This window comes from Simochromis diagramma, unplaced genomic scaffold (assembly GCF_900408965.1).
Source record: "Simochromis diagramma unplaced genomic scaffold, fSimDia1.1 OVJJ01000466.1, whole genome shotgun sequence".
Classification (NCBI taxonomy): domain Eukaryota; kingdom Metazoa; phylum Chordata; class Actinopteri; order Cichliformes; family Cichlidae; genus Simochromis; species Simochromis diagramma.
In genome coordinates, this window is record NW_024387287.1 from 612,828 (window position 1) to 640,377 (window position 27,550).

At 40.2% G+C, this 27,550-nt stretch overlaps 3 protein-coding genes across 7 annotated transcripts in view; 1 reads left to right on the forward strand and 2 right to left on the reverse strand.

The window, feature by feature from the left end:
• Positions 1–1,001, forward strand: part of pex10 (peroxisomal biogenesis factor 10) — a 6,449-nt gene extending 5,448 nt beyond the window's left edge. Inside the window, exon 6 of one of the 2 annotated variants that reach the window (XM_040003733.1) lies at positions 606–1,001. In XM_040003733.1, coding sequence (XP_039859667.1) covers positions 606–656 — 51 coding nt within the window. In that variant the 3' untranslated portion in view covers positions 657–1,001. Of the gene's footprint in view, positions 1–601 lie in introns of both variants that reach the window. The other variant, XM_040003732.1, reaches the window with a different exon arrangement.
• Positions 1,002–1,117: 116 nt separating this feature from the next.
• Positions 1,118–20,386, reverse strand: stk38a (serine/threonine kinase 38a). 2 transcript variants are annotated; one of them, XM_040003731.1, is made up of 14 exons: positions 20,259–20,386; positions 12,551–12,688; positions 12,058–12,109; positions 11,013–11,135; positions 9,614–9,697; positions 9,413–9,536; positions 8,922–9,076; positions 8,598–8,700; positions 6,417–6,478; positions 5,517–5,634; positions 5,300–5,423; positions 5,033–5,128; positions 3,627–3,721; positions 1,118–3,538 (listed from the first exon to the last, which is right to left on the reverse strand). In XM_040003731.1, the coding sequence occupies exons 2-14, from the start codon at positions 12,679–12,681 to the stop codon at positions 3,402–3,404; spliced, it is 1,404 nt and encodes a 467-aa protein (XP_039859665.1). In that variant the 5' UTR covers positions 12,682–12,688; positions 20,259–20,386; the 3' UTR covers positions 1,118–3,401. The 2 variants fall into 2 exon arrangements, with proteins under 2 accessions (XP_039859665.1, XP_039859663.1); XM_040003729.1 differs by having other exon boundaries at positions 8,589–8,700.
• A 5,925-nt stretch (positions 20,387–26,311) lies between these two features.
• Positions 26,312–27,550, reverse strand: part of LOC120716272 (DENN domain-containing protein 2D-like) — a 30,719-nt gene continuing 29,480 nt past the window's right edge. For all 3 annotated transcript variants that reach the window (XM_040003736.1, XM_040003734.1, XM_040003737.1), the window contains one exon: positions 26,312–27,109. In XM_040003736.1, coding sequence (XP_039859670.1) covers positions 27,042–27,109 — 68 coding nt within the window. In that variant the 3' untranslated portion in view covers positions 26,312–27,041. The remainder of the gene's footprint in view (positions 27,110–27,550) is intronic.

Sequence of the window (27,550 nt, forward strand, 5' to 3'; positions counted from 1 at the left end):
TAAGATTTAACAGGGAGCCAATGAAGAGGAGCCAGTATAGGAGAAACACACTGTCTCTACTCACTGCAGCATTTTTTACCAGCCCTCTGAGACAACCTGATAATAACTCGTAGTTCATTGTTATCAGTCCAGCCAGAAGTAATCATTACACGAACTCTTTTTTTCAGTATCACTCTATATTGTGCAGTCTTACATATTTACACATCGAAGGACACATCGTGGTCGTTAAAGCCATCCAGAGTGTGGTTAGACAAAAGGTTTCTAAGATTCTTAACATCATCTCAGGTTGATCTGAGTTTAGACATCAAGGCCTTTGTCTTTGCTATGTAATGAAAATGTGTGCTTCTGCATGCAATAGAGCTTTCTGTAAACCTTTCCGTCTGCTGTTTCACAGCACAAGAGTCTCTTTGAAATAGAAACTAAAGGCCTGAGATCGGTCCATAACTGGCTAAGCTAGGCTGGTCGACTGACATCTTAAATTTATGTTTAATTACCAGTAAGTACAGTACATGGCCATGATTAAAGACAGACTGATGATACTTAATGTTGAAGCATTAATAGATGGTAGAGCAGTCTTCACCTGACCTCATGTGTTTTACAGGCAGAGTGCCCCCTGTGTCGGGACAAGTTCCAGCCTCACAGACTGGTGTACCTGAGGAACTACAGCTAGAACCACAGAGCCTCTACTGTAATCAACTCAACTGCAGAAAACACAACTTGTTCTTTTTTTTTTTTTGCATTATTAAAAGAAAATTGAAAATATGTTACCAATAGACATTGTTAAGTATTAAAATATGAATACAAACATGTACATGATTTGTGTTGCAGCCTCTGTTTCTGTTAGTTTTTGCATTTCTGTAGTAGCACGCTCCTCGGATAAAACGTAGCAGCTGATCCAGTGACAGGTGTCAGATGAGCCGTGTCCTGCTCATATTTTGGAATAAGGCTGCAAATATGACGAGACATGGAACCAGTGAAGGGCTCTACATACTCTATGGCTGAAAAAAAACGAGCAGTCTAGGATGGAGCTTCGTGTCTGTGGTCTTTGCTTCGATTCTAGTTGTGCAAGACTTCTCCAAGAATATGCAGTATTAATACTGCAAACCTGGGCCCATAATACTCTTGCAAAATACTTTTTTTAATTACCAAGAGGTTCACTTCTTGGTTAAAAGTAGATAAATAAATAAAAATATAATGCTACAGAGTTCAGAAGCAATACAGTAAGTGCAGAATAATTAATTGTCAAATATTAGAAAACGTACAACAGCAAACAGTGGTATATAAATATTGTACATCCACCTTCTCCAAAGCCCTTATCTGACTCAGACGACATGCAGAGCATAATGACGAGCACAGCATCTGCAAACATTGCTGGTTTAAAAAATAAAAATAAAAAAAATAACCCCCATGCGCGCACACACACACCCCAATAAAACAAGTCATTCTACATCAGTTTCTTTAAGCCACCACATCTACGGTTTGGTTAAAGCATGCAGAGCTGGAGCATCATAACAGACTGTTAAAAAAATGGAACCCAGCCATTAAAATAAAAGGAGCACTGTATCCTAAAATGTACTGAGATTTATCTACCCACTACCTGTATATACTATATTACATAGAAAAGTCAAATCTTTGATTTAAGACTCGCAGAAGACCATTCCAGCAGAAACATGAGAAACAAACCAAACATTTAGTTTTCACAAACCAGTCTAACATCTGTGATATCTTTGGATACAGCTTCAACTATACGAGCAGAGTTTCATCTTGGAAAAATTACATCTGATCATTTAAAAACACAGCATTAATCTGATCAAAATACAATTTAACAACATTGCTAAGAGTTTGGATTCGCTGAAGTTAAAAAGGGGGGGTCTACACCTCATTCAAACAAACAGCATTTTGAAACTACTGTGGCAAAAAGCACTTTCCCACAATTCCAAAAAAGTTCATTTACATTCACTTTAAATGACAGCATTCTGGATATTGTGTTCACTGAAGAATCATTTAGCCCTCAATGTGGATGGACCGACTCCCCACTGGTCCTGTCTGCTCTTTAGTGGAGATAAACTCATGTTCAAGCCATTTCACCACCTCTTTATCACATCAAATAGATTTCAAGCTGCAGCAAACCAGTTTGAAGGAAAATCAAACCAGTCCAAAGTGCTTTGAAAGCAGTGATAAGCGCAGAGGTGGCAAAGAACCAGTAACAGAGCTGGAGCACAATCCTGGGGTCAAAGTGTTAACACCATTTAAAGCTACATATTAATGGACCAATAATCATGTCTTAAAACCCTCACTTTTATGCATAATACAAAAGTTTCTAAAATTGTTAACCGACTAGTGTCTGGTAACAACTAGTCAGTCGCACATCCATCATAAGACTGTTAGTCAATCACTCAAACAATTATTCATTCTTCAATTTAATCTTATAATCCATTTTAATTAAAATATATTCCCCTTTAACTAAAGATGCTTGCTGGTTGGCTCTCCTGAACATTTGTAACATTTGTCTCTATAACTCTGAAAACAAGTCACCAATTCAAAATGATTAGTTGCACATTAAATAATGAGCACAGCCATTAGTGGGCGTTTCCTTCCCCTGCCCTGTCAAACCCAAACTATTATTTTAAGCACGCAATATAAGGAGCTGGAGGCTTGATTATACTACAGCGACATCCACATCATTTAAGGTGCAGAAGGCAGACATGATGGGGTCAAATGTCACATGATCTGTGTGTGTTTGTTCCATAAAATTCATAATTCTCAAATATGCACGCTTTAACCTAAACAAGCACAACAGAGTTAGTGGAAGTGAAGAAATGGAGAGATCAAACATTCAGTTCAGTCTTTGGTTTGATCTTAAGAAGCCAGCAGCACTTTAGACAAGCCCAGAAAAAAGAAACATAAGAAGGGAATCCCTGAAAAGCATCTATTTCATGTCACGTGACGATTTGATGCCATCTTCAAGTTGACATGTTTAAAAAAATAATTTCAAGGAGGGGGATGTGCTGGTTTGGAAAGACAAGAGCACTTGGTAAGTCCAACAACATAGTGCTCATTTTACACACAGGGAACATCAATGGTGCTATCAGGAGTGAAGAAAACCATCTGCAGCCACTGGTGGAAAATACAAGTGGACATATTATTCCCAGTTCAGTGTCATTGTGAGCAGGAAGTAGAGAAGTACCCTCGGAAGCATTAGATAGAGCGAACAGCTGCAGAATGATTGCAGCAGTTCCTACTAGTGAAACGAAACATTCCTGTGGAAAGCAACAGAGGAAAAGTAGTCCCCTTTTTATTTGCAAAGAGCTGTGTGACACCACACAGACAGTTCTTTCAGGACTCGAGACAGCTCCTTCAGGATTCATGGAGGAGTTGGACAAGCACCCGTGTGGTGGTGTTCATCTTTTCCCCGACTTCATGTAGGACGGGATGGCACCTCGAGCCGTCAGGCCTTCGAAGCGTTTGTAGGTGTAGTTTATGAAGACCCAGTCCTTGTTCTTCAGATCAGCTTCAGCCTGATTGGACACCTGAGTGGCTGGAGTAACACAACAAGTAGTAAGGCATTTTAATAATCTGAGATTTCACAACAAAGCATGAAATATTTGGAGCTACACTGTATGTACCTGTAGGTGTGAGGATATCTGAATCAGGGAATTCGTCAAAGTTTGAGGTGTCGTCAATGCTTCTGATATTTATGGGAATGGCAGCAGGCCTCTCCCTGGAAACATCAGTAAAGTTACAAAACGAAAGTCAAAGTTTGCATTTGAAAACAGAATCAGCAAATTGCCTGAATGGCTAACGGTCCTCTCCACAAATCGCCGCATTACTTTGTTGGAGGGTTTTGTGTGTCCCAGTGATCCCAAGGGCCATGCTGACCTCTGGTAGGATCTCCCAAGGCAAACGATGAAGAGCGATTCAATTGACCCCTACCGATAAAAGATGACCAAGGGACCAGTGTACCCTGTCCAGGATAGAGTTACGGGGGCCCAGCCCTATGGAGCCAGGCCTGGGGAGGAAATTGGAGAGAGAGCGTTTGGTGGCTGTGCCCAGCTTGGGCTACCCTCTTGTAGGCCCAGCACCTACAGGTGGCGCAGTAGGCATCAAATGAAGTGTGTGTCGGTGGCAGAGGCCCGAGGTCCGATCCCTAGATACAGAGACTGGCTATCGGGAAGTGGAACGTCAACCTTCCCGCGTGGAAGGAGCCTGAGCTAGCGTGTGAGTTTGAGAGATGTCGGCTCAGTTGCGCTAACCTCAACGCATGGCTTGGGCTCTGGAACCAGACTTGTAGAGAGGGCCTTGACTCTATTTCAATCTGCAGTCAAATATAAGGATGTCCATAAGTGCACATGGCACCACAACACCCTAGGGCACAGGTCGATGATTGATTTTGGAATTCTTTCATCGGATCTGTGGCTGTATGTTCTGAACCTTCACGTAAAGAGAGAGACTGACCGGGTGCACCCAAGTGTATAGTGAGGGATCACTGGGAACGTCTTGCAGAGGCCGAAAGTATGTCTGTAATCCCACTGACACGCTTTCTATAGAGGAAACAGCGTCTCGGGATGAGGGGAGGGTGACCCTAATCCTTGGCTGACATGCCTCTGAAATGTCACGTGGAGATCTGGGGAGGTGTCTCCGGACTGACAGACTGGGGTAGTGGTTCCTATGTTTAAGAAAGGGGACTCGAGCGCCTGCCTGTCAGGGAAGGTGTACGCCAAGGTTTGCCTGTTAGTCAAACCTTAGATACGGGATAAATAATGTGTTTTTTTTGTCCTGGTCACAAAACAGTGGACCAGGTCTTTATCCTCAAGGACATCTGAGGGTGCACAGGACTCCAGCCAGACAAAGATCATCTAATGAAACTAATTTTTAAATGCCTTCCTGTTGACCTGTAGGCACATTCACAACTCTCAGAGATTCTGGGTTCTTCTGTTTATGTTAAGTTGATTATTACAATTTAAAATGAAGACATTTGAGAACTCAACATGTCAGCACAACCATCTTTAACGTGCGTGGCAAGTATGCCCACCTGATATGGTCGTAGTCTACGCCCTCAAAGAAAGGATTGGACTTGATCTCCTCCACGCCCGAAGCCCCAATCCTGTGCTCCTCCTCACAGCAGAACCTGTAAACTCACGATCAGTTAGTACAATGCAATACAAACACCTCAGGTGTTAGAAGCCATTAGAAAGTTGACATTTTTGAAACCTCCAAGGTCAGCATACAAAACAAGAGTGACAACAGCATGAACTACTATGACAGGATGGGAGATGAAGGAAAGCAGAGGTGCACTTGCCTGAGAATGAGGTCTTTGGCCTTCTCTGATATAGGCACCTCTGGAGGAAAGACGAGTGTTTCTCTCCAGTTCATCACTTTTCTGTACGTCTCTTGTGGCGTCTCTGAGCAAAATGGAGGATAACCTGCACAGACCAAAAAACAGGAGTCAGATATTATAAAAGTCCATCTTATAATAACCTTAAAAGGTGAATAAGATTCATTTCCTGAAAAATTACCTATCAGCATCTCATACATGATCACACCCAGGCTCCACCAGTCACACAGTTTGTTGTATCCATTTTGCATGAAGACCTCTGGAGCAATGTAGTCCGGTGTTCCCACTGTGGAGAATGCCTGATGGATAAAGGAAGGGGGTCAATACATAGGATGAAAGGATGGGAAAAGCTACCACCTTTGTTTAAATGTTACACTTCCCACAGACAGGCTTCACAAAGACATTGCTTTGTCTGCACCGGGTAAGATCAAGATTTAACTGATCTAATCAAAACAAAAGGAAGTGAGATTGTAATTCTAGCCACATGATGTCATGCTTCCTTTGTGCCATACATTTACATTATTATAATAAATGAATATGAGCTTTATATGTCGGTAACATGCAGGACTTTATTGACCGTGAAAAGCGTAACACTGTGCTTTCATCCTTCAAATGCTGCTGTCGTCATAAGTTTCAAGAAGAGCACATTATTACACTTTTGCTGTAGATTCAATGAATTAATAGTTTAAATAATGAGCATTTGGTTACAGCGGGGGCAGAGGAGTGAGGGGAAGACATGCGGGGCGGACTCGAACCCGGCCGTCCGCTCTCAGCCTTATGGCATGTGGTCGCCCGCTCTGAGCATTGAGCATTTCGCACTGAGCATTTCTTTTTTACATTTCAAATTGTACAATCAAATACTCCCGTGGGTTTCTCTTTTTATTCACAACTAGTAACATTTGGCTCTGGGGTTTATCGTGAGCCCCTGACTGTGGCGCCATGTACGATTTCTAACAACTATCCCAATGACAAAAATATTTCCATTAACATTGTTTTTGTGGTGTTACCAAATCCAATCGAGCACAATACCAAATAGCAGACATTTTCTACACTTTCTAATCACATGTGTGTTCAAACCTACCAGCTGCCTCCTGTTCCTCTTCCAGGTCTCTGCTTTCCTCTTAGAGTTCATGTTCTGGGATGCTGTGTAGGCAAGACAACTCCGTATTAAAAGCTACGACTCCATCACTGTGCATACAAACAGCGAGGCTCTCATCAGTCATTGAATACATAACATTTGTGCCACTGAAGGCGAGTGCAAGTCTTCCTCATGGTCAGGCCTGCTGTTTCAGCATGATGTCTATGATCACTGTGTGAACACAACTGAGAAAAGGCTGAGGTGTGCCAAACTATACAAGAACCAGACTGAAACCAGTCACAACAGCTCATGTTTTGAGGCTGCACTTCAGCCAATGCTTCAATACACAGAAATGTACCATCAGACTCGGATACACCATCTGGAAAGTATCTGATTGCCAGTGGCTTAATTTGTCCAGCATGACAATGATTTCACCCACACTGCCAAAGCAGTGAAACCATTCTTGGATAGACAAACACACAATGGAATACACTCAGACTGGCCTGCCCAGATCCCAGTATTATGGAGGCAGAGTGGGATCACGCTGAAAGGATGATACAAATGGGCAGCCATCATCCAAATAAGAGCTTTAGAGTGTTCAGGAGAAGTATTCCTGAAGACTCCTTACAGAAATAATTAAAGAGCGAGCGAGCGAGAGAGAGAGAGAGAGAGCGTGCGCACCTGTGCTGAGGAATAAAAGTGTCCGACTTTCAAGTAAGGCTGCAGCGATTCATCAAGTATTTGGAATAATTCAACACATTTGGAGATAAAAACAAACCTGCAATAGAAACGTATTTAGAAGCAGCGCATGAATAAAACGTATAACGAGCCCACACAGCCGCTAGTTTTAAACAAAAACACTGATGAATATGATGCTGTCATAGTTTGATCACACACACACAAACACAAAGAGGTGGAGTCCTTACAGACAGTGAGTGAAAGAAAGTGTTTCTGTCGTCCAAAACAGCAGCGCTGCTCCTGCGATCACCATTAAAACCTTTACTTTGAAAAAGTAAGTGTCCTTCATCAAAGCAGCTGATCAACAAACTCCAACATGAAGAAAAGCAAACTCAGCAGCTGCTGTTTGTTTCACACAGAAATCTGCAGTAAGCCTCCAGAGATTGCATTTAAACCTGCAGATGAACTGCTAACTTAGCCTGTTTGTACAGCAGCTGTCCTATTTGATGCCTGCAGCAAACGGGGGGAGTCTAAAGGGGGGCAATGGGTGTACTGGACCATATTAAGCCTTTGTGACACTTTTCAGATTAAAAGTGTTAATTGAAATGAATTAAACATTAATATTTAAAAATAAATATAAACACCTTTTCACAAGCCAGTAAAACTAAGACACTGAGCCAAGCAATTTTAGGTTGTTATCAGAATGAATGAACATCTGCATCATAACATCTGTTTCAGCAGCACAGCAAACTGGCCTTCCTTCACTGCAGCCAGCACACGCTCCGTGTAAGGCTTACAGTCACTGGCTGCACACTAACCCACACACAAACACTGAACATGTGCACACCAGATACCTCATCCACGAGATAAAACACTGTCAGAGAGAACTTTAGAGCATTTATAGATTTTGGCACTTAAGGAAGTGTTTTCTTTTAAAATTTTAATGTAATATTTTATATAAAAACAGCCTAAGGGTTGAGTTAATGTTACAGTTTCTAAAATGGAAACCACTGAGCAGTTCATTTTAAAAGACCCGTGTTTATTCTCTTTGTATATTAAATATTTATTATTGCAAAGCTATTTCTTATACGATTCATCGATGGAATAATCAATAGATTACTCAATTACTAAAATAATCAATCGCTGCAGCCTGACTTTCATCCTTACTAGAACTGTACAAATTCTGTTGTGTGCACATTTTAATAAAAGTCTGTTGTACAGTACTGTAGGCCCAGATATTATAGTCACCATGTCAAATGTGACTGCAAACACTCAGACACTGTGTAGAAACATCCAACTTATAGCAGTATTCCTAGCAATCCTGCACATTTCCTGTCATCTGATTTATGGAAAACTGAGCAGAGGAGGAAGTCTGCTCACACTGACCGTGGTCAAACTTCTGAGCTGTGAGCACTGTTTTTAAGGAAACAAGTTAAATGCAAGCAAGTGACGGGTGCTGCATGCAAGCCATATTTGAATTAAATGAACTTTGCTGACTTTGCTTACTGAGGTCATTGGGCAGGCTGTGGTTCAGGTTCTTGTAGAACTCAGTCCGATGAGCCCTCTTTAAGCCTGTGCACAGCCCAAAGTCAGACAGCTTCACGTGACCCTGAAACCAAGAGCACAACATTACACATAGCAGCAAAGTATGACGTCATACCAGGGTCACAAAACCAGACGTGTGCCCCACTGTGACCAAAGGTCAAAGTTCCTCATAGATAAACAGACCAAACAGAAACTCAGTCTAGCTATGGTCACATGTTCCAATCATTTAAAAATGGTGTTTCCACAGAAAACGTGAGTGTAGTAAAAACGAGAGCTCGGACCCACCCTGGAGTCCAGCAGCAGGTTGTCTGGTTTGATGTCTCTGTGGATGAAGCCCAACTGGTGGATGGAGTCAATGGCCAGCACCGTCTCTGCTATGTAGAACTGCGTAGCCTCTTCTGACAGAGTGTCCTTCTTCATCAGCAGGGTCATCATGTCGCCTGCACCACAGCAGCAGAGAACAGTCATTCTACAGGACGGATGAATACGGTTTCCAGCACATTTAAGCGGGTTTATTTTACTAATTAGCATCAACGTCTGTGCAATGCATCGAAAAAACAAAAACAAAAACAAACAAAACACAGAGACATGAGAGTGTTGTTAATGTGAAGCAACAGGATGACTGTTTTTCCCCCTAAACTGTTTTTGACTGTGAGTGATGAAATCATAACTGACTGCCAGACTTATAGAGGGGTGCAGCTACAGTACTATTGAAGATGACAACAGCATTCTTGTGTCACAGCAGTTTTTCATGCTGAGCAGCGCCCCGTTCGTACCTCCAGGTAGAAACTCCATGATGAGGTAAAGGTTCAGCTTATCCTGGAAACTGTAGAACATTTTGACCACCCACAGACTGTCAGCCTCGACCAGAATGTCTCGTTCAGCACGGATGTGACCAACCTGTACATGGACAGGAAGAAGGGGTTACACACAGATGTCAAAGGGCAGCACTTCAGGGTGTGTATCCTGTAGCTCACCTGTTCTTTCTCAAGCATATCAGCTTTGCGGAGGATCTTCATAGCATAAACATGACCGGTGTCTTTCTTCTGCACCAAGCGTACCTGCAAGTAGAAATCAAGAGTGCTCATCAAAAAGCTGATGATGGGTGTGGGAGCTTCTCCTGCCCAGAAGTTAGCCTCTCTTCTTCTTTCACTGATTGACTGCAGGATGGATGGAGAGGACTATGGAAACCCGTTTTTGCCACTAAAAAAATGTATCCTTAACTCCAAATTTTGAGTTATTTTCTCGAAAATTTCACTTATTAACTCGAAATTTCGAGTTAGCTCTGCCAATCTGCGTGAACGAAGTCATTTTCTTGTTACCCAGAAGCATATGGCGCAGAGTAATGCACACTCAAAACCGGACCGCAACAGAGTTTTCGAGAGTACGTTTGCTGATTTTAACGCCATGTGATTCAGCTAATAACACAAGGATTTCATCATTTGTGAAGCCTGGCTGAAAATACTCAGCAATTCATTCATGTGCATTCATGACTGGCTGTAATACTGGTAGCTTAGCTGTAGCAGTACTTGAGGGCTTCAACTTCCGGGTAACAAGGAAATGACATCATTAACGTAGATTACTGATTGGCAGAGCTAACTCGAAATTTTGATTTACTTTTCTGAAAATTTCGAGTTAATAAGTCAAAATTTCGAGAAAATAATTTGAAATTTCGAGTTATGGATACTTTTTTTTTTTTAAGTGGCGGAAATGGGCTTCCATAGAGGACAGATCTACTAATGAAGCAGAGATTCTTTAAATGATGGAATTTTTTTCTAATCAACCAGGTGAAGCCAGTGCACTACACTCTGCAGTGATAAGCTGAGGGACCAGCACTGGAGCTAGTAACATGAGGAATCAGCAACATGTAACAGTCAAGACGTGGTTACTTGTTACATTTGTTTTTTTTAAATGCTGTAACAAAAAAATATCTCAAATGTGGACAAAAATAAAGTATTTCTTATCTCATGTTCCGTTGGAGTAAAGTTCTATGTTCACTGAACCTTTAAAGCAACAGTTTAAATCAGAATGAGCTCCCCTCAGTCTCCTAGCATAGACCAGCTACAGTATCAGTTTCAAAATCCCATGTGGGCTTTTTGCCTAGCTATTGCATTCACAAGATTTTTACAAGACTTGACGTCTAACCTTCACCCTGAGGTTTAGGTCACCGACATTTAAACTCATCTGAAATTTTCAGCAGATACACCTACACTATCAAATTGAAACTTCGTCACCTCATTTTAGAGTTATTGCATTAGCAAACTTCAACGTGTACGTCAAAATTGTAATTGGTGCATTTCTACACAGTGATGAGCAGAGTTAGAATTGTTTCCGTTTTTTTCCATGTTTCAAAACAACAGCATCAAATGCTTTTACCTCTCCGAAAGCTCCTCGGCCAATCACCTTCAGGGATTCAAAGTCCTCCAGACCCAGTCGAGTACGTTTCAAACGCAGAAATTCGGTCTCCTTCCTTGCATGCTCAGAGCGCCGGATACGTTTCTGCAGAGGACACAGCACTTTAAATACACTATACCGTTTAATTCACACTTCAGAGGTGTCTTATTTTAAAGCAATAATTAAAATTTACTGTTAAGCAAATTAAGATGTAAGAAAGAAAAATGACCTCCAACAGCCCAGATTAGATTACTGTCTGGTGGATTTTCAGTGCTTCTAGCTAAAAGAATGAAGAACTGTTTACTGTTTAAGGGACTGACAGTGAAAGTGGACGGTATAGCCATGATTTTTAAACATAAAGCTCATTGTTGCAGCCCGAGGTAGCACAAAGGTGATCCCTTAGAGTGGTTTATAGTTGAAATCCCCCTGTGTTATTGGTTCTGTTACCAGTTAGTTAACATAAACAAATGGAAGTCTACTGACCAAAAGCAACCAGACTCATTTTTAAAACTTTAAGTTCTGATTTCTTTTTTAAATGCAGCTACAGAGGCCGTTTGAGAGCAGGGCTCCATGCTGTAAATTAGCCTTTGCACATGAAGCGTTTCATGTCCACTGTGAGACTTTATTATACTCTGGAGCAGACACAGACAGCTGGAGATACAACAGCTGATGGGTTGTTCCTGTTACACTCTTTGAGTATAACATTTGAGTGCACTGATTCTTATATAGTGCTTGTCTACTCTCCTGGAGTACTCAAAGCGCTCTATACAACATGCCTCATGCCAATAACACTCATTCATACAAGCACTTTCTTCTATACTTTAGTGCTGTGTAGCTAACATTCATACTCAGATGGTTAGTATCTTGCCCAAGGATATTTGGCAATCCCTGGCAGGGCCAGGGATCGAACCACCAACCTTCCAATCAGTAGCTGACCTGCTCTACCTGCCCTACACCAACACAGAGATTACACACACTGTGACATAAGTCTCCAGAACACACTGGGGTCAGTAAACACCTTACTCACCTCTTCATCAGCCAAGCCCTCCTGATCCATAACTTTCTCCAGCTTCTGCTGCCTGAAACCACAGCACAGCTTATTACTGGTTACAGGCGTAAGTTATTATGTTTCTTTATTAAATGACAAAACACAGAACAAAGCTTTAGTGCACTTTTACTACCCTATCATTTTCATATAGCAAAAACGTTCTGTACTAAAAATGCAATAAACCAGTCAGGACGAGGTTATGACTATACTGTACTGTGAATGTCACAACAGGAAGTGACCCCTCCTCAGTGTAATACTGACAGAAGCCACATCCTGATGAACCAAAACAAACAAAGTGGGTTGTCCATGCATTAGCCATCAGGTTCAGTTGTGCTGTGAATTCAGTGGTTAGTTGTTTTATTTGGAGGACAAATTAATCGGCCCACTGTTTTTTTTGTAGCTCATAACTAAAGCTAAAATGGCAACGTTAGCCTTTGTTCATGTAAGAAGCACTAAAGCTTGTGAGCGTTACCTCATCTCTCTCTCCTCATGCTGAGCGATGAGGTTACTATAGAAGTTCTCCAGGGTCACTTTGGCCATGGTGACCCTCTCTTTGGTGTGGTTACTCATGGAGGGGTACGAGGTCTGGCTGGTCATTGCCATGCTTTACCTGAGACAATAAACAGAGCAAAGAGTTGTGCACTGAAGGATGCAGAGAAGACATCTGCTCTATTAAAACATGTTTCGTGTTATGGTAATCTCAGATTTCCCACATCTAAAAATACTAAACTATGAAATAAGAAGACCGTTGGTCCACAGAAAGAGGAAGGAAAGTAGGCTCTGCTGCCTGTGACAATGCTGCTATGAAGAAACAATGAGGAAATCTAACATGTAAAAAAACTGACACCAGACCAGAGGAGGATATTTTAAATATTATGTGGAAGGGCTGGGTTAGAGTTGCATTTAAGTCAGGAAATTGAGCAACTGTTGATTATTGTGTTTTAACACAACTGTGCAAAAGCCTTTTCCCACATGTCACTTTATGTTTTGCTAGGAAACAGTTTGGACCATTTGAACAAGCTTGAACAGTCATACTGATACAACCAGGTATCTATATTACCTTTGAACACAGCCTGAACTCTCTTAAGCAAGCTTCCAACTATTTCTCTCAGTCATCTTCAGGTTTATCAGGCTTCCTGAAGGATATTCCAAAAGCTTTCTTTGGATGATGTCTGCTAGTGATGTGCGCGACTAGTGGACTAGATGATCGTGGACGGTAGGGCAGGGCAATATGGCCAAAAATATATATCATGATATATATTTGAAAATTTGCGATAACGATATAATTTCTGCGAGACAAAATACAACTCCACAACTTTACTAGCGCAAAAAAAAAAAAAAAAAAAAAAAAAAAAAAAACCCGCCCATCCATTTATTTTACTTAAACAAGCAGCTGGGTTTTTTTTTTTTGTGATCAACATTTTATTGATTTAAAACGGGGTTTGGGGGGGGGGGGGGGGGTACAGACATATACAGCACAACTGTAAACTGCAGTAGCAAAGCAAACATTAGCAAACAAGGCATAGGGACAGCAAAGAAAAGACACAAAAACACAAAGTTAAAACCAATTATTGCCTCTTCCAGGAGATAACTCTGGATGAGAAGATTTTCCAAGCGTCAACAGTCGTGGGTCGAGCTTTATTTAATTTTGCTGTGGTATGTTCAAAACCAATAACACGGATAAGACATCGTCTCCGCAGCTGGGGTTTTTTTTGGTTTTTTTTTTGTTTTTTTAAATGTGCATTAAAGCTATATAAACATTTAACAGTGCAAACGCAAATTCCAAGTTTAACCAAAAGGCATTTCCAGTAGAAATGGGCTGACATATCCTGAGCATAACCATGTATAATATCCACTTAAGTTAAAAAAAGAGGTGCTTTGCTACATTAAACTGCAGTGTGCCAAATAAAAAAGTCAAATACGTATTTTTAGGGCTGCCACAACGATTATTTTGATAGTCGACTAGTCACCGATTATTTTTGCAATTAGTCGACTAATCAGATCATGCATCCATTGGACGTAAAACGTACAGCTTATTGCACCAGCAGCATCTGCTCTTATATAACTTGTCATTAGCTTACAGCTTTAAGTGTTTAAGGTATGTGCTAACTAAAAATAAAGACAAGATGATAGTTTATTACATTTTAATGAAATTTGCAGATTGTTTCCGTGAAGTTTAATAAACTCAGCCGTCTGCTCCTTGCTATCTAAAATATAACAGGACACCGGAGTATATTCTCGAGCATCTCACACTTCTGATAATCAGCTGTCTGCTTGATGTTTATTCAACTGTGTAAAAACTATAACTTTAATCTCAGCCAAACAGATTTACTCAGGAACAAATAAAACACTGGAAAAAGCCAAACAATAACATTTTTAAGTTATCTAAGTGACTTATATATGTTTAACCTGAGTAGCGAAAGATGGTGGTGGGTTTGAAAACTATTTGCCGGGAGTCCGGTGTTCTCAGCGGCTCTAGTGAGCCTTGCCCCCAGCTAGCTATCGAGCTAGTGGGTAACAGACGTCTCCGAAAACGTCAGAGCGCTTTTGAAAATATGTGGTCTTGAGAAACTGAGCAGATATTTGAGGTTTACACAGCTACATTCTCGACTGAAAATATGTTAAACGTTTATTTTGTGACCCAGAAAGAATAATAAGAGTAATATTAAAACTAACTAGCTGCCGCCATTGTTGGAAACTGAGCTGGGCTGCGCTATGAATTCTGGGACAGAGCTACTTCTTCTTCTGGGTTTAACGGCAGCTGGCATCCTTGTACATGCAGTGCTGCCATCTTCTGTTTCAGTCCGTTATTACACTCTTAAATCCTACTACTTATTCCTGCGTCTTTTGTGATCTTACAAAGCTTCAAACGACGCGTTGACTATTAAATCAGTCGTCGGCGATTTTGATAATCGACGTAATCGTGACTAGTCGACTAATCATGGCAGCCCTAGTATTTTTTGGACTATAAGGTGCACGGGGTTATAAGGCACATTAAGCGAAACAAAGCAGTCAGATAAATCAAACTTTATTCAATTCATTCTTCTTGCTTCCTCCACTTCTGTACCATTGATTCGTTAATGCTGTATTCTATCATAGCTGCTCTATTCCCATGTTGTTGTAGTATATTAATGACTAACCTCGTATTGTGGATGGATTATCTCAGTTGTTCTGCTGACTGAAGTTTGGTCCGTTTACAACATCCTGCCATGTGATTGCATTTGTCTCTAACCATCAGGAACCTTCACGTTAACTTTTATTGAGTGGAAAAGTGTTTTTCGGCACTGCGCATGCGAGTTTTACCCATATTCTATCGCTAAAGTTCATTTTCTTATCGTTGCCTAGCATTGTACCGGTATTTCCGTGAACGGTATAATATGGCCCAGCCCTAGTGGACGGGCTCTGCATTAGTACAGTTTAAAGAGTTCAGTCATCTGGAGGGGCTCAGAATAGAGCTGCTACTCTAAGGAGACAGGAGGCAGTCGAGGAGGTCGCCTCTTGGGTAAAGTATTCCAAAAAAATCCCAAAATCCCGAACAGCGCTGAAATGGAGCCTCAAACCATGACAGACACTCCACCGTGTTTACAGTTCGCTGTAGACACTCTGAACAACTATTTCTTTAGATTCATTGTACAATCAGACTTGTTGCCACTGATTTTTAGTCTAGTTTTTGTGTAATTTGACACAGCTCAGCCTTTTCTCCATGTTTCCTTTACTTGAGAATGGCTACTTGACAGCCTACTCTTTCATTCAGACCATTTCTGCTGTAGAGGATTGGCCTGTGCATCTCGCAGGTGCTATGTTAGGGCTTTGGTAGGTCTTTTAGATAATGTTCATCTGTAGACAGTTTTGTCATACTGGGGTTTTTTTGTGTGTCTTATCAAGTTTCCTCAAATTTTTAAGGAAAATCTGCAAACCTCACTGAGATTGTGAGTTTTTGAGAATCAAAAGTCAATCAAAAATACTATTTCATTCCTGCCAAACTGTTATGGCTGACGTACAGCTAAAGAAGAAAATAAATCATACATTTGTGACATAGGCTGCTAGTAAAAAAAAAAAAAAAAAAAAAAAAAAAAAGAGCCATACAATTTAAAATTGCATTCAAGTTGTTTGGTATGTGTAGATGAAACACTGGTTCATCCCTTTTGTTTATGATTGAATGATTCATAGGTCAGTTTGTGACACACTGGACCTAAAAAGAAATGCAGCAAACATGTTTCATGAATCACTGTTATGACCTGAAATCCAAATATAAAACTGTCATATTCAAATGTCATGCAGCAGTTATAATAATAATGATAATAATAATGGATTGGATTTATATAGCGCTTTTCAAGGCACCCAGAGCGCTTTACAATGCCACTATTCATTCACTCTCACATTCACACACTGGTGGAGGCAAGCTACAGTTGTAGCCACAGCTGCCCTGGGGCAGACTGACAGAAGCGAGGCTGCCATATCGCGCCATCGGCCCCTCTGGCCAACACCAGTAGGCAAGTAGGGTAAAGTGTCTTGCCCAGGGACACAACGACCAGGACAGAGAGCCCAGGGATCGAACTGGCGACCTTCCGGTTACAGATGCGATTCCCAACCCCCTGAGCCACGGTCGCCCGTTATATACAACCATTTATATTAAAATGCTGACAATGCCTCGTGAGTTTTTGGGAAACAAAAGAAACAACTAGACTGCACACCAACTACACACTCCAAACACTTGTCACAAATCTCGCCACTGTCACAACTTTCCTCAGCAAACAAATGTCACATAATTTATTTGTTGGGTTTGCGAGCACAATGAGCTTGCCTCCAGTATTTCCTTAGACTATCGCCTTTTTATTGTTTCTTTCTGCACGTATTATTAGAATCAGGATTGTCGTTATTTAGCCAAGTTTGTGCACACGGACAAGGAAACTGACTCCAGTTCACACTTTGCTCTTCTGCAAGGAAGAAGATTCTAAAGATGTTAAATTATTGCATATACTGCTTATTTATTTATTAATTTATTAATTAGGGATGTTCAACGTTTCCTCAGATCTCTTAGTCTACTACACGAGGAAAAAAAATTTTGACTAACTGACTAGTCTAAAAACCAAGAAACACGCAGGTATTAGGTTGAATTTGATACGCAGGTAATGGAAAGTGTCAAACTAACAAAGGCACCTGACACCATGAATCACATTCTTCAATAATGAATCATGCTGCTTAAATGCACAGCACCTCACATCACGCCTTACCAACACTGCACACTTACTGCAGACCGACAACGCAGAAGAAAAATGATGAAAACAAATCAACGTTTAACATGACATGAAAACACAGAACGCGTTCACGCATTACTAAAATATGACATCCGGAAAAGGAATGAACTGTGTAGTGTGGTGCTTAGTGCTGTGCACACTGTTTGAATGTTCATGACAGCCACTGAATTAAAAGTTTAAATCTAAAATAACAAAATAATAAATCATCCGCTTATCTGATGTCAGGTTGCAGGGCAGCAGGGAAGCCCAAATCTCCCTCTGCCACCTCCTCCAACTTATCCGGAGAAACATTGAAGAGTTCCCAGGCCAGCCAATCGATATAAGCTTCCCAGTGTGTCCCAGGTCTACGCTGCGGCCTCCTCCAAGTAGGACATGCTTGGTCTAAACACTTTACCGAGGAGGCGACAGCTTTAGCCGTGTCTTTTCAATGTGGAGGAGTACTGGGTCTACTCTGAATCCCTCCCAAATGACTGAACTCTTTATCTAAGGGAGAGCTCATCCACCTTTTGGACAAAGCCAATTTGTATCCGCAATCTAATTCTAATATTGTTAACAAAAAGATTACGCCTACATTTACAGATTCATGGTGTTTCTCAACAACAATGTGTCATCTGGTGGCAGATGGCTAACATTCATGACACAATAATATATCAAATCATTAGTCTGCCTGCCTGTCGATTCTTGCACTCTCACTACGATCAGTTGATTTCAGTTTGGATATGGACATTAGCTTTATTGCACAAAAGGATGAGAGCGCAATGGTAAAGTGGAGGACAGATACAAATGCCTCATACTGTTAACACAACTTTGGCTCTTTGAAAGCACCTGCACAGCAAGCATGCTAACGCTAAGCCGAGAGCCCAGAGTGATGTTAAAGCTGAGTAAATGCTGACCCCAGACCAGCACCGTGATAAAGTGAGCCACAGCTGAACATCAACAGGTAACAAACTGATGAACAGCCAGGCTGCCGCTTCCGTTCTACCTGTTCATGTTCCTACAGTAGAATCTCTGTGGTGATCACTTTAAAGTGTCTTATATTTGATTTGTGTCATCAGCTCTGTTTTCATACCTAAATGCTCTGAGAAAGCTCAGGTGTGTCCTCATTAGGACAGGGATTTGTGTTGGCTGTAGCCTCAGGTTTATATTGTTAATTGGTCATTATGAGACAGTATTTCAGATCATTCAACATGAAAGTAATGTAACAAATCCTAGGTGTAATCAAGTAACCTACTGCATTACCTTCAAGGAAAGTGTTCTGTGTAATATGTGCATTAATTACTTATTTGAGTAATGACAGGAACACTGATCACAACAAAGAGTGGCAACACCTCCAACATGCACAAACATGTAATTCATTTGCATGAATATGATGACTTTGATATGCTGCTTAGAGATGGTGGTGACTCAAAGTGGAGCCAATGAGAATTGATAAGTGATATCTATAATGGAGTAGAAACTGCTCACTTCTTCCCCATCCCTGACGATTAGAGGACCAGTGCTGCTGTTTTGGATGCTGGAAACATGTTTCTCACTCAGCGTCTCAGTAACAGCTCAGCCTCTTTGCTCTTAGTGGTGTGCACGCTCCATGTGACAACATCATATTCACTTCAGCTGCTATGTTATCAGTGTTTTTGTTTATAACTGGGGGCTGTGTGGGTATAATGTTGTTATACTTTTTATTCACACGCTGCCCCTAAATACTGTTGCAGGTCAGTTTTTAGTCGCACATGTGGGTGAAGCACTCATGCTACAGAGTGGCACATCATTGAAGCAAAACCTTTTACAATTGAATTACTTGATGAATTGTACACTATATTGTTACATACTTTGTGACAAAGGATTCAAATATGTATAAAGAAGGAACTTATACATCGGACTGTTTAACAATTTGTTAGGAAAGCACACAGGCTTCCAGTGTGGGAAATCAGCACATCTCCAACCTCCAAACCACCACTAATCCCTAAGAACCACAAGTATTATCTCACCAAGTTTATAATGGTAGACTGACAATGTCATGATCCCCTGCAGCCTGTACAGCTAACATTAGTAACTTTAGTTACATTTGGTGCGTGGGAGAGTAAATTATTTTTTATGTGTAGTAAACAAATTCTATGAAATATGCAACACGTAACACAATTAGAGAAAAACAAGGGGGGGCTATGTCATGTTTTGTCAGACGTTTATGACGTTTCACTGAAGTCCACACCGTCTGCCTTTTTCCGCAAGTTGCATCTGCTCAAAGTTTTATGATCTCAGATAAACAAGTACATTAAAAGAGGAAATAAATAAAACGCGACGGTCAAGAAATAGCATTTAAACCCGACAGGGGCCAACAACACGTAGTTCCGGATGCACGCAGTGCCGAAAGAGTAAAGTATTACGGATAGAGAATGACTTAAGCCAACACTCACGATCCTTCCTCATTCTCTTGAAGTTTAGAACTTTAAATTTACAAAGTTTCATTAATCTCACTCTACTACACTAACTTGCTATCATTAGTTAGCTAGCTAGTTTGCTATTAAAGTTCCTGCCAGCGTAAAGCCAGCGAGGGAAAACATAAGCGATACCCAATACTTCCTTCAAAATAAAACGGCCCTTTTTCGAGGAAATGTTTCGCCTCAGCTTTGAATGTATGCGTCTTTATTTTTTTAAAGCCTTGACCAGAAAACACCGGCCTTCGTATCCACTGCTTTACAACTTGACTTGAAGTTCTCCAAACCAAACAGCTAAGTGAAAGTTAGCTAGTTAACGTTAGCTACTTATCTGCTCAAAGCGCCCCAGTCGTTTGTCACAAGTACAATAAGGAACAAAAAAACATATTCGTTACTTGTTTCACAAGGCAGCGAAAAAAAGAAAGCAGCTACTACAGCAACTTGTCGTCGTTTAATTCCACGTTTTTAGAGTTACTCTTTGTTCGCTTACCTTGGTCGAAGGTGCGGTAGCTGTCGCCTCTTGCTCTGCTTTGCGATGAGCGTTGCGTCACCAGCAGTTTGAACTCAGCGGACACCTAGCGGTGCATCATGCCCTCCTCCGTAAGCCAGCACAAGAAAGAGTGGATTTCTCCACTGCTCGTCACATACATGACACTTTGAGCGTTCACTCAAACACGTGGCGACATGTTAATAATTTGATTCTCATAAGACGACCGAGAAACAGCTCAACGGCATTACTGCTAACACCAAGTATGCACTGTACTGTAAGCTAGCAACATTATTTGACAGCAGTAACAAAGCTCTTTATAGAAAATAACAATTTTAAAGGAATATAAAAATAATAATACACATTTAAAGGAAATCAAGAAAGCTTTAAACTCAGCAAACAATAAAGTTACAGCTATAAAATAATAGGCTATTCTTTGCATAAAGAGAAATGAGTGGCCTCAAGTTTCGCAATAATATTTATTTTTGCTCTGTCCGGTATTTAAAGACTCCCTGTGGCCTCTTTTGGATCCTCAAAGTCCAATTTCAGGATAATGTATTGCTGGTAATGCTGGGAAAAGTTTCACACAAGTGTAAATGGATAATTAAAGATTCATAGTTAACTGTATAATTAACCATGAAAAAGTTCGGCTGCAAAGTTTTATTAGAAATCAACCAAGAGTTATTTTTAGGTTTAGTATCACTAACAGCACATGTATGTAGGGTAGACCTCTTGTTACACTTTCTACGCATGAATTGCTAATAATTGATAAGTCTTTCAATAATCATTTCTTCATTAAATCAGAGATTAAGGTGCTGCCTCCAAATGGGAAATGTTTTCATTTTTGCATTTAATTGGAACTAAAAGCCATTACCATCAACAACAGTCTGATACATTGTATTGTAAGTTTCTGAGAGTTAATAGCTTGAGTGATAGGCGGCTCACAGGACAACTCCAATTCTTTATTTGTACTATCCTTTCATTTCAGAGTGCAATGAGACATCAAACTTCATAATTTTCCATAAAAGAAAAACTGGAAAAATTGGGGTGTTGTTTAAATTTTGACCATAAAAAAATTATTTATGTATGTTTTTCAGATAGAGATGTCAGTAAGTTTAAAAATGAACACCACCTAATGCCCCCATGAATTTGAAGCAGTGCTAAATATTATGAAATATTTTACATACAAGCAGTGAAAGGAATGAATTTACAGTACTATATAGCTATTGTTAAAGCCAAAAAAAACAACTGTGGACAGATTCCAAATTCCGTGGCTGTATTTTTTGTATTTCTAACTGATGTGTCATTGATATCACTACAAAGGAAAGAGGTTCCCTACATCTTTTTTGCAAGATTGAGAATAAAAATGAAACACGTCAATATTAAACTGAACTACTCTCCATTTTAAAATCTTGATGCTCAATCATCCAGGTAAGGAACGTCTTATGTTCTCTATTTAAAGGTTGCTATAGTCTTGATCCAGTAACTCTATAACTCACTCAAAGTCACACAAGTCAGTTCTGACCCTGGATTTCCAGGAGTACAATCTCTGTGAGATCAGTTTTGGCAGACAACACATCTAAGCCATTCTTCCTTCTGCTGGCTGTTTGTTTATGGTTTAACACAAACTATTGTGCCAAGACATAAAGAAACAAAAACCCACTGCCTTTCCCCATGCCCTCTTGATAAACATTTGAACCTAGCTAACATATGGCTTTAGCTTTTAATAACTGCCCTTAAAAAAGAGACTAATATTGTGTTATCTTTTAATATAACAACAACAAGGTGAAAAAAGACCCTGACCCATAAAAAGTACAAAGTACTTCCTCTCCTCAAACTTTTGTGTTTTCCACAAACTCACCACTCGAAAACACAGACAGACTGTCAGGTCAACAGTGTCCTCTAATGTGGCATCCAACCCAACTCTACCCCACAGTGTCGGTGTCCTGGATAGGCCAGTTTAGACCCTTCTTTGGGTGCTGAAGTGCCCCCAAATTTCATCACAGCACACCTAAAAATAACTATCAGTAGTAACAGTAATGTATAGTATTAATTTCTGGCTTTGTGTTCACCTACAGGATAGAAAGAAAACAGGTTTAACGATCCCGTGTTGTTGGTGTCATAGTGTTACAGTGCGCTCACACAGAGGTGTTTTGGTTGCCTTTGTTATCTCTTGAGTTTAAGATTCAGTTTTCTTCCCCTACTCTTGTTTCTACCAGACAGACTGTTAGGGCAAATATGTGATATCACAGAATTACACAGTACTCTCTAATGTGGCAGTAACAAGCAATGTGACGACTGACCCAGGTCAATCATCCTCCAAGCTCTAGTGTCTGCTTATTTCCTCTCCTCTAATACAGGACTGCTCAAGCCTGGGACTGGTGCTTGTCTTCTTCTTTATCTTTATCTCTTACCAGTGAAAACCTCTGACAGGGACATGCATCACAATACACACAAGTATATTCTTATAATGTTTCTTCACATTGCTCTGCAGCATACATTTATTATACCAGCAGAGGTCGCTGTACACCCTCCTCATGTACTGTGTGCTGCATTGATTGAAATGTAAATAATCCATATTCTATTTTTAATTGTTTATTGTGATGTCATGATATTTGCTGTAAATCTGTTCCAAATGTTTTTTTCTTCTTTTTCAGCAAACAAAAAAAACTTTGAGGAATTGATTTTAACATTTTACAACCTTTCATGAACCTTTCAAGTTCTTCATGTCTTGGTTTCAAAAATATACTAGAACTGCTTTTCCTGTACAGACCCATAAATCCTGGACCTGCTTAGGGATAAATGAGCTTGAAAGACATTTCATTCTTAATCTATAGCAGGGGTGGGCAACTCTAGGCCTCGAGGGCCAGTGTCCTGCAGGTTTTAGATCTCACCCTGTGTCAACACACCTGAATCAAAGGATTAGTTCATTACCAGGCCTCTGGAGAACTTCAGGACATGTTGAGGAGGTCATTTAGCCATTTAAATCAGCTGTGTTGGATCAAGGACTCATCTAAAACTTGCAGGACACTGGCCCTCGAGGCCTGGAGTTGCCTACCCCTGCTCTATAGGGTTTAATAAGATGCTGGCTCACCCTTTTTCATGTATAACAGCTTCAAGTCTTTTGGGAAGGCTTTCCACAAGGTTGGAGAGTGTTTAGATCATCTTTGTTCCTTTAATTTTAAATATGTTTATATTGTCCATCCTGTAAAATAGTCAGATGTCTATTCATATTAATGTACAGAATTCACCTGCTTGCTGCTACTACTGCACATTCACCCAATGTATATACTATATATATATATATATATATAAAATGTTCTTCCTCTACAGCCCCCCCCCCAATTTTTGCACATGTCGAGGAGCGTGTCAGGCTACATTTCACTGTGTGTTATACTTGTATAACTATGCATGTGACAAATAAAGAACCTTGAACCTTGAACCTTTGAGCATCTGCCAGAAGCGTATTTGTGAGGTCAGACACTAATTTTGGATGAGAAGGCCTCGTTTGCAGTTTAAGCTCTAATTCATCCCAAAGGTGTCCTGGCAGGTTGAGGCCAGGACTCAGGGCACACACCAAACCCACCCGTCCTCATTGACCTTGCTTTGTTGCATTAGTGCACAATCATGTGTAAACAGGATGGGGCCATCCCTAAACCATAAAGTTGGGAGCATGAAATTGTCCCAAATGTCTTGGTGTGCTGCATCCGACACTTTGCATTTGATGATGTTAGGCTTGTATGCAGCTGCTCGTCCATGGAAACCCATTCCATGAAACTTTCTAAACATTGTTCTTGAGCCAATCTGGAGGTTACATGAAGTTTGGAGGTCTGTAGGGATCGGCTGCAGACAGTTTGTGACCTCTGCATATCCCTCAGCATCTGCTGACCCTGCTGTCATTCTCAGTCACTTCCACTTTGTTAAAATACTACGAACAGCTAACTTTGGAATATTTAGCAGCAATGATAACTGGACTTGTTGCACAGGTGGCATCCTATCATGGTACCATGCTGGAACTGACTGAGCTGCTGAGAGCACTGTGGGAGAGTATATAAAAATATATAAACGTTCATATATGTACATACATGGATTTTTATGTTAAATTTCAGTTATTCACTAAAAATCTGAATCATTTTATATCTTATTCTAATTGTGATATTGCACAGGAGTCTTGATTTAGTCTTAATTTTTTTATTTACGTTTCTGGGAAGCATGAGGCAAATCAGTGGAGCTGATTCAAAACACGTTACCTAAAACGTTAGCAACCACAATACTGATACTACAGTTAACATGACTTACAAACTGCCTGCTTCGTGTACGTTTGCCCACTAAATTAGTGATGTGTCGGTCGGGAACGAAACGGCTTAGAGCCGGGTCTTTGATGTGAACGACACGAGCCAGCTCCTTATCGCAAGCCGAGGGTTTTTGTTTTTTTCTTTCTCTCACCCGCTCTCTCACACTTTTTTTCCGCTTTACTCCTCATACCAGCCTTGTGCTTTGCGCTGGGTAGAGGGGGGAGGGGCGGTAGTTACACTCTCAGTAGCACAGGAACAGAGCAGGAGGGAGAGACAGGTATAGTAATCATCCACAACTATTTTCAGTTGCAGCTGATAAAGGATTTAGAAAGTTTATTCATGCAGGTCCATATGACAGAGAATGTGCATCTTCTTTTTGTTTTATATTTTAATTTATTTAATTGTGTTGTGGTTTGCAGTGTTTTGTGTTGTTTCATTTTAAATTTGTTTAAAAGGAAAAAGCTGAAAATTTAAATAGTTAAAAGTTAAAATGTGAATATTTTGTTTTTGTATTATATGATTTATTTATTACATTTTATGTGGAGTGAATAAATAAAAGTATATTTACGGTGTCCCCTAGAGACAAAGCACGTACAAACTCCAAAACACGTAAAAACTCCGCAGCACGTAAAAACACCAAAACACGTACAAAAGACAACAGAAGTGCTCAAGGATGCTAGGGGCGGTGTTGAGCTTTTGTTACCTAGTGTGGTAGCAACAGGTAAATGAACTTTTTTTTTTTTTTTTAATTATTTGAATATATATGAGTGATTGTGTATAAATACACAAACAATACACATATGCTTTCATGCTTTCAATTGTGTAATTTAAGTGATCTAGGTAGCTCTGTTTTGGAAGTTCAGTTAACGCTAGAAATGTGTTTTGGAGTTTGTACATGCTTTTTGGAGTTTTTGGAGCCGGTTCGGAGCCGAAAGAGTTGTCTTTTTAGTGAGCCGAGCCGAAAGAGCCGGTTCTCTAAAAAGAGCCGGAAAGCCCATCACTACACTAAATAGAGTTAAAATGATTCCTAACACCGGCTGGATCACTAGCTATCATTAGCTAATTTTAGCTTTCAGAACTGCTAGTGTGGTACAGCCCGAGTTCCAGCACTAGCCAAGGAGCTGATGTACCTTATTGTACACTGTTTCATATTGTGGTTCAGTGTTTGTGTACACTGCAGTACAACTCCAAATCCAGGTGAGAGCAAGTCAAATAAATGTTGCCTGTTAATGTCCAGCAGCCCATATTCAGTTATAATCTGTTCTAAACTTTACTGTCAATGATGTTTCACCTTTTACAAAGACAGAGAGCGAGCAGGGAGGAGAGCGGTAAGAGGTGAGAGTTGGCACATAGTCAAAGTGAACACTGCAGTTATAATGCTAAGCTAGGTTTAGCATTATAACTGCAGTGTTTGTGTGTTTGTGGCAGTGCAAAGATGAAACAAGGACGAAGGAGAGACAGGAGACACACTGAGGTGGAAAAATAAATGTTGAACAAAAAATGTAAAAAAATAAAAATTAAAAAAAATCACAAAATAATTTGAACATGCATTTCATGGATGCTTCACTGCACAGTTAAAAATGTCAGTGAACAATCTACATAGAAGCATCCATGGATATGATCAGTAGCCATTAACAGGATTCACTGCACTCCAAACACAGCTGGAATAGAATGGAAAAGTGGGGAAATCGATTTTCCCACTTTTGGATACGGTGTACCCACTGCCCCGCGTTAGTCTGCACAATAAAGTGAGAGTCTGTGTGAATCTGAAAACTTTAATTTAATAAATGTAATGAATGTAATATCTTAACAAGGAATGGAAGCAATTTCTCCAAACTGACAAAAATCAAAGATCCACTTCACAGTGACATTGTGTGTTTTGTGAAGAGGCCATTACTAAATAGATGTAAAATCACAAAGCAACTAATTATTAATCATTTCATAATTTATTCTGTACAACACTGGCTGATGGTTTCTGACTGTCTCTGTAAAAATGAAATCAAGATCGGGTCAAATGGATCTGACTACAAACAGGTAGAGCAGTCCCCGCCAACAGCACATCCCTAAAAACAGACATATATACACTATGCATAAAGACATATGTACTCTTTTTCCTGTGCATGCGCTGGGAGTACATGTCTACTTTGAACATTATGCAGAGACAGCCACAGTGTTGGATACAAACTGCTGCTCCACCCAAATATACATCTTCTATCAGTAGCCTTAAAAACAAACTGCAGGTTCATGAACTTAAAAAGCTCGTCTTTATTTGAAATGAGTTCCTGATTATCAGAAAGGCTAAAAACCACCACAGAGAATTTAAGTCCTGCATTCTGCCAGTGTTTCACATTGTGAGGAGCAGTCACACAGACATACAGTAATTCACACATGAGAACATAATTAATATACTCCAAACTACACAACACAGAAAACACAGTGCAATATTCACATCTATATACCCCTTTATACAGCCACATTTCTATGCAGACAGCTAGTGTTTCTTTGTCTTCTCCTTTTTCTTCTTCTCTTGATATTCAAGGATCTTTTTGTGAAATATTCCTGCAGGACAAAGGAAATGCAAATCAGGTTGGTTTTTTGCTGCAGCACAATTACCAAAGAAGTCAAGTGCATGACTTAACATAAGTCACAAATGTGAGGACTTGCTTGACTAATCTTAAATAATGACTTGACTTTGTATTCATAGCACAATATTTGGGCATCAGACAGACTTTAACTTTCCACCATTTCAAATAAAGAGCTACAAAGTTTAAATGAATTATATGCTTAACAAGAAGGAGAGTGACGGAGCCTAATGATCAGAGAGCAATCCTGTACACACACACAGATTATATATCTACATGTCAGGAACTCAGTGGGGATGTGGCGTACAACACTAGAGGCCAACTTCAAGCCCATAGCGCAAGTCACCATCAAGTGTGGGATCTACCAATGAGACGCTCTATCATGTCATCATTTCGTCCTTTATTTTGCTCAGACTTC